General features: G+C 36.9%; 1 protein-coding gene across 2 annotated transcripts in view; it reads left to right on the plus strand.

Moving 5' to 3' along the window:
• Nucleotides 1-249: 249 nt before the first annotated feature.
• TRIM36 (tripartite motif containing 36) overlaps nt 250-8,039 on the plus strand; it is a 38,439-nt gene continuing 30,649 nt past the window's right edge. Inside the window, exon 1 of one of the 2 annotated variants that reach the window (XM_014583383.2) lies at nt 250-484. In XM_014583383.2, coding sequence (XP_014438869.1) covers nt 454-484 — 31 coding nt within the window. In that variant the 5' untranslated portion in view covers nt 250-453. The remainder of the gene's footprint in view (nt 485-8,039) is intronic. The other variant, XM_027767454.1, reaches the window with a different exon arrangement.

Raw genomic sequence — 8,039 nt, forward strand, 5'->3', positions numbered from 1 at the left:
GAGGAGAAGGGATTGCGGCATGACCATCCCCCCTGGGGGGGTGATTTCTCGCTTTCTGTCTCTCTGTCTCTCTCTGTCTGTCTGGCGAGCGCACGTGCCCTATAGCAAAAACCTCTCAAAAAAAAAAAGTGTTTAATTCTTTTTGGAAAGGTAACCATATATATGTACTTAATCAAGAGGTTTAAGCATGTTAATATATATACCCCTGGAGAGCCTTTGACTCTGATTTTTTTTTTTTATCACTTTAAGGTTTCCATTAAGAATATTGAAAGAGAACTCATTTGCCCAGCATGCAAAGAGCTGTTTACCCACCCATTGATTCTCCCTTGTCAACATAGTATCTGTCATAAATGTGTAAAAGAACTCTTACTGACACTTGATGATTCATTCAATGATGTGGGATCAGACAACTCCAACCAGAGCAGCCCTCGGCTCCGGCTCTCATCGCCCAGCATGGATAAAATTGACAGAATTAACAGACCAGGTATGTGCTGGTGCCATGGTGGGTGGGGTGGGAGCTTGTTTTATTTTCAGTGATAATGGTGGAGGGAAAATTATTTTTGTCATCTGGAGGCTTAATTTCTTTCCTGGAAAATAAATGAAAACTGTAAATAAAAGGTCCTCTTACCACTTGCAAATGTCAGAATGAACTTTTATTGTATTTTGATACACACTTGAAGTAGATATTGGATAGTGAACATCAACTTTGTATGAAACCCCTTAGTAACTGTGTCTCTGTTTTAGGGGATATTCTGACCCTGTGATGTCCTTGATATGATAAAATTAGGGGCTACCAAAGTGCTTCTTACTAGGGGAGCATCCCTATGTGGTAATGTGTAAATGAAGATTGCACAATTAGGGTATAAGATTACATAGTGGTGGGGCTGGCAAGTGGCATAATTGTTAAGAGTGCTGGACTCCCACATAGCCTACCACGGCTCGAGTCTTGGACCTGGTGGCTTGCTTTCTCATTTTCTCTCTCACTCTCACTCTCAGTCTCTTACTCTGTACCTCTCTGGTCAAATTAAAAAATAAACAAATAGGGGAACCAGCAGTTAGTGTAATGACTATGTCGTTGGACTCCCACGTAGTCAACCGCGGTTCGCGTCCCGGACCCGGTAGCTTAAAACTCACGCCGGGCGCGTGTGCGTGCGTGCCCAAGATCCTGAGAGGAGAATGGAGGAGAAGGGATTGCGGCGTGACCATCCCCCCTGGGGGGTGATTTCTCGCTTTCTGTCTCTATGTCTCTCTCTGTCTGTCTGGCGAGCGCACGCGCCCTATAGCAAAAACCTCTCCAAAATAAATAAATAAATAAATAAATAATAAATATATAAATAAACAAATAGAGTTAAGTAAAATAATTCTTAAAAAAAAAAAAAAAGGATTACATAGTGGCTAACACTAAAAGTATTTTATTTGTTACCATTTTATTCTACCTGTGGATTTTTTAAAAGTCATTTTTAGTACATTTTTAAAATAAGGATTTAAAATAACTGTTGAAAGGCACATGTGCTTACTAGAGAGAGAGACAGAGAGGGAGAAAGCACCACCGATGGGGTGTAGTATGCCACAATCCTTTTAACTCCATTTCTCCTTCCTGTTGGGATTTGGGGCGCAGGCACTCAAAGGCCGAGAATGTGTTTTAAGTTGTCAGGGCTGGGATTTTCACTGTGCTCAGCCATGTGGGCTCTGGCTCCTTTAACCACTAGGCTAAGGGATCCACTCTGAAATAAGGATTTTGAACACTGTGAAGAGTAGTAGAATGCTGTGATAATGGTAGAAGTAGCTCTAATTGAGGTGTAGCACACTTACCATTCCTTTTTCACATGACCAGTACATAAATGGTTTCCTGATGGAATACTGTTACTCCTTCTTCTGGATAGCCATTACAGGCTTAATATAGATCAAAATTAAGTTGACTCCCTGGGTTGCTAAAATCAGTGTTGAAAGCCAAAGTGGCCGAGATCCGCTGCCTCCGGCTAGGCTGTAGAGGACTGCTACAGAGCTGAGTGTCTAGGTGTCCCAAAGCGCCAGACTTCAGGGCTTCCCCTCTAACCCTTTGGGCTTTGAAGTTTTACGTTTAATCCTTTTGACTGCTCTGTCAGAGAGGATTAACTTTTTAATCTTGTAAGAATATTTCAGAAAAGAATTCAAGTCGCATTTTAGGGATTGTCATCTTTTTTTGGTCACCCTGTGATACGGAGTGTCTATGAAAGTAGATAAGTATAATTTCCTTTCAACGGTCATATTGTTTTTTTTTATTTTTAAAGGATGATTTATTTAATTCAATTTATTATTATTTTTAATTTTTGATTTTTAAACTTTTTATATTACATTTATTCACATATATCTTTACAGTGTATAACGTTTCTTTTTCCAGCATGATTACCATGCGTATCAGTCAAGACAAAGACATTACTGTCCATATCACCATCATCAAATAGCTTTTTCTTTTTTTAAATGATTATTATTTTTATTATTTCTCTTTTTAAATTTATTTTATCTTTTATTATTATTCATACATTGAATCGCTATGCTTATTATTTTTTAATTTGACCAGAGAGAGACAGAAAGAGAGAGGAAAAGTGACAAAGCAAGCCACCAGGTCTGAGACTGGAAACACAGACAACCCTGTGGGAGTCCAGCAGCCCAACCACCATGCCAACAACCATGTGGGAGTCCAGCAGCCCAACCACCATGCCACTGGCTGGCTGCCATACTATAATTTTTAAATGAGTGTTTTCCTTTACATGGCAATTCCTGATTAATTAGAAGATATCTTGTAGGAAAATTACATGCATAAGCCAGCGAGCGTAAGCCAGCTGAGATAGGGCGGGAGCAGGAGGACAGGTAGGACTGTGAACACTGATGTCACCACTGTCACGCTGGCCTCCTTGCTGTGACTCTGGCTTTGAGGAGGAGAAAGACAGCCATCCTGTGAGATGAAACTTGATCTTCTAGTAGTAGAGCTTCCTTGGCTACTGAGACCTCTGATCAAATAAGGAAAATTTAGTTTTGTTTATTAACGTCCATTACAGACAACTAAATGGAATTTCAGTTCAGTACTAGTATTTCTGCTTAATTAGATTGTGCTTACATATGTATTTCATGAAATTCTATATTTTATGTAAACTACAATCTGAAGATTTGGCTAGTTTTTATATGTGATTCGTATGAAATACTAGGTAAAATATGGTTAACTTTTTGTTTTCAAGAATATACTTAGCATGGTAGCGTGGTACTTTGTGGATGCTTAATAACTCCTTGCTGAATGGATGTGGAGTGACAGACCTCTGCCACAGAGCGTCCATGATGGCTTACATTCAATGGTGGTAGCATTTTTTTCTTTTCCAAAACAAGAACTCCACACCTCTCACCATACATTCCATCATCTGGGTCAGAAATAGACTTGTCCAGAATATACCCATCTTTAAGAAGAACCCTATGAAGTTAGATTATGTCCTGAGGGCGACAGTTAGAATGGGGGAGAGTTTGAAACCTTTTCTGTGACGAACAGTTAGAGCAGACTGCAGTGTTCGGCTTGGAGAAGGGATGGTATGGCATATGCTGGCTGTCCTGTGGATGAGGAGGGCACACTGGGCATCTTTAGCATAGGTTCCAAATCAGCGAGTGGATGGAATGGGAAGGCAGATTGAACCTACCAGCAAAGAAGAGATGGGCACATGCTCGCGCGCACATGTGCCCAGGCTGGCCAGACTGAAATAGGCTACCTGCCCCTAGAAGTGCTTAGACGCTAAAGGGCTGAAAAGGTACATTGATGCAGCAGGCCCCAGGCATAATATGTACAGGATGCCCTTTTATTTTACTTCCTTGATGCAGCAAGGGACAGTAAGTACTCTTGTTCTCATAGATCGATTACTGTTTAAAGATACCAATCTATAAGGCAAAATATACATTTCTTAATTGTTACACCAACAATGCTTAATTACTGAATTATAATACAATAGCTTGATGAATGTTTTATATTGCTGGCTTTATAAATACTGTGTATACCAGTAAAAGCAATTTTTTTTTTAACTGTTAATTGAATAATGGTATTGTGTGCAGGACACAGTTAGTGCTTTATCTTTTGTTAACAAGTTGTGAATCTTCTCTTTGGAATTAAATTCTAAATCTAGCTCTCTGTTCATTGTTCACAGCATCGCAACGGAGACCTCTGGGGTGGAGAGGTAGAGATACTTTATTGCTTTTGTGGCCCAGGCAGTCTAGTGTTAGATTTGAATAATCTCAGTGGTCAAGTCTTCCGACTTAGGTACAGAGTGAACGAATTGGGCTGAAATGGCTTTAAGGTCAACAGGACCAAATTTCCAGGCATGTTCTGTTTTTAGGAAGGAAGCACTGATATTAGTACTTGCAGTGTACATGGCAAGGTATTTTTAAGAAAATAACATATATCCCTGTTGTTTTCTAAATACAATTGTCACAATGTGATTTTCATACATGAGTAGTGGAACAAAGCTATTTCAATATTGCTATACTCGGGAGATTAAAAAAGCCAAAACTTTCTGTGGCTTGTGAAATTCAATTAAAGTATTGGTAAAATTTGTAGGTAATAATATTTATTTTGTGCCTATGGCATATTTTCATTAATATTTAATATTTTGAAATATTTGGCGTAGAGTTTTGATAATCCCTTTTTAGACTTTTTAAAGTATTTGACTCTGCGTGAAGATGGGCTACCCTATCTTACTACATTTTTAAAAATTCCAATTGACTTTTAAAGTAGAATTGGCTACTTTGGGACGCTGGTGATACCCTCTATGTCACTGGAGAGTAATAAACCCCTGAAGCTTTTGCCCTTTTCTGTCTTCCTCCCCTTCTCCTTCTCTTCGTATAGAGCTTACAGCCACTTCTAGAAGCCACTTACAGTCCTTTATCTTAGACTTCAGTGAGTCTCTGAGAATTTTAACTTGTGAAATTTAGTAATTAAGAGGAGAGATAGGTGCAGTTTGCTTAAATTAATCACGTATTATCCATTGATTCAGAGTAGCTGAGAGAAGTAGTTTTCACAGGTTTAAGGGTGCTAATGTACTACTCACAGGGTAAACTGTTAGTAATTCACAGGCATCAGGTGGTCAGCATGTGTAAACAGAAACATTAAGGTGACCAATTAGCTAGCCCTTTGCCAAACACCACGAAGCCCATCACACGTCTAGTGTGGGGACAGTTGCCTAAGTGGCTGGGTTGTAGCAGTGGGCAAGTTGTAGCCAGAATGTGGAACAGGATGCAACTGGCAGAGGTTTGGAAGGTCTTATTATATGAATCGACTTTCTTCATTTTGTTTTGAAATACTTTACCTTCTCTTTGATACTTAAGTGGCAAAATATATGAGTGAAAGCTGACTTTTATGGGAATTTGGTATAAATTAGTTAAAGCATTTTTTGGAATCTTTGTTTTAAAATTGGGTCACGATTTAGGTATATGGTTTAATCTGTCTTTGAAGTAAAGGCACATGGGGGAAAGGAGTGGTTCTAAGGCGATGGTGTTCACATAATTTGCAAATTGTATGACATACAAAATCGCATTGCCCTACTTATATTACTCCCCCACTATTCAGCGCCTTGTGACTTTTCTTTTCCATCATGTCATGGTATGGAGCAGTACCCTCCAGAGAACTTTCAGTGACAGTGCAGATTTCAGCCTGCACCAGACAGTGTGGGCTCACTGGTCATGTGGCTTTTGAGAATATGAAAGGTGGCCACTGCAACCAAAGAAGTGAATTTTAAATTTTATCTAGTTTCAGTTCAGTTTAAGCAGCCCCATTTGGTTGGTGGCTTCTTTATTAGCACAGCCATAGAAGGTAGAAAGTTGCGCTTAGTTCCACTGTTTTGTTTTCTTTTAGATTTAGAATAGCCTTAGATCTGCCCTGTTATGTTTATCGTGTTGAACGTATACCTTGTTATTTTGTTTTTAAACAGTGGTAGAAGATTGATATAAGACATTATGTAAAATGTAAATTCTTTAGTATTTAACAAGAAAAATTTGATAGCTTTCAAGATCTGTTTAGAAAAATGCCACCCTATATGAGTTGTGTGAAAAATGGCCTATCTTGATTTAATATCTCCTCTGATTTAAGAAGTTTAGTGTGATCCTTCACCTCTTATTTTTTTACTGTAAAAATAAGTTAGAGGTATACAGAAAAGGGATGAAACATCTTTTTTCTTTAAATTTCTATATTCAAAGTCCAAAATCTGGGTGTCACCAGTGTATAGGTTAAAGCATGATTTCATCATCATGATTTAATTTTTTATCTCATTACTTAGTTGATTACAACTTTCATAACACCCCTCCCCTTTTTTAGACATTGTTGGCATTAGTCATCCATTCATTTAAATTTTCATCACCTAGTTCACATGTAGAAACATGCACTTAATTGAATTTCCATTTGCTTAAACTTGACCACTGGACTATGTCCCTTCCAGGATTGTTTTGCTTGTATTTTGACTAAATGAAATTTTCATTGGCATGTGTTTTAAAAGTAGCTTTGCTGCTTATTCTATGCCTGCTGTGGTGTGAAACATCTTGGACTGTATTGCATGTTTTTAGAATTATTGCAAGAATGTATTTAGGTAGAATTTTAAACTTTGTATGGGGCAAGCTTTTTTGAATACCTTGATATTTAAAAATGTAAAGGTTAAAATATTTTTAAATGATATTAAAATACTCTGCATGTTTATTGCATAAGTAGCTTTTGGGGTCTGCTGTCATTTAGCATGCTATAAAGTCACTTTAAATAAGTGCTGTTTGTGGGCTGATTAGATTTTACCTGTGATGATACTGGGGGGGGGGTCTTCAGAAAGTTCATGGAAAACTAGTGTAATGAAAAAGTATCCATGCAAAAATTTTATTTTTGCATCAAAATAAACTTGTATTTTAATTCCTTTTTTTCATGAACTTCTTGAAGTAGCCTTGTATTATGCCATTAGAGGTTCTTTTGATTGACAATAGTTAAATGTAAAGGCAACATGAATGTAGCTATTTAAAGACACTTTCTAAATGTGGTATATGGAGTTAACCATTTTTGGTACTGGATATCATGGTAATATAAAAGAAAGCTGTAGGTTATTATATTAAGGGAGTCATTTTGTGGATAAGGAAGACTGCTCGTAGTTTCAGAAGAGATTTGTACTTGAGGGGAGAGAATATGGTATGTGTGTATCTCTGTTAAATGAACAGCCCTGGATTCATGTGAACTAGGGGGTGAGGACTGTGATAACTTAGTTCATTGATTTGTTAAAATCAGTATGATAGCATTGAACAAAAATGTGATACTTAAGATAATTCATTCTGTGTGTATATATATATATACATATATATATATATTTATAGCAAAATTTGTGATACTTTTTGGGTAACTTTTGGCTTAATGAATTAAGTAATTTTAATAATTCTTTGTTTCAGGTCATAAGAAGATACCAAATGGTTGGTCCTTCTTAAAGTTACTAAATTATAGGTTTATGAATGAGTTTTTCACTCCTCTATAGATTGCATTCAATTGATTAATGATCTAGCCTACTGAATTTTTCTGGATAATACAATACTACAATGAGAAACCATAATTGCAGTGCTTTTTAAAACTTTTGTGGTCATATACTCCTTTCAGAATCTGGTAAAATCTATAGTTGTTTAATCAGAAAATACATTTCATGTTCCCATGAACTCTGGAGCCCATCTATAGGCTTTATTATTAAAGATCTCTGCTCTTTTCTGCACAAACTTAATTCCTATCTGTTAGCCCAGGGTGTATTTACTTACATGGCTTTGGATATGTGTATATAATAAATCCAGTTACATCATTTCAAAAGATCCTGCCCCTGTGTGGTATTGTATTATACATATCATCTTTACATCTGTGTTTGATTTTATATGGGATTTACTATAGAATACTTTCTCTTGATTTGATAACTACTTGACAATTAGGGCTTATCTTCTGTATTCCAAGGAAAAATTAAAAAAAAATTTGGAATTCAGATTGATTCATTTGTTCATGTTTTTGGAATATATTTGTAAATATATAT

Source organism: Tupaia chinensis, unplaced genomic scaffold (assembly GCF_000334495.1).
Source record: "Tupaia chinensis unplaced genomic scaffold, TupChi_1.0 Scaffold144269_1, whole genome shotgun sequence".
In the NCBI taxonomy this organism is placed as follows: Eukaryota; Metazoa; Chordata; class Mammalia; order Scandentia; family Tupaiidae; genus Tupaia; species Tupaia belangeri.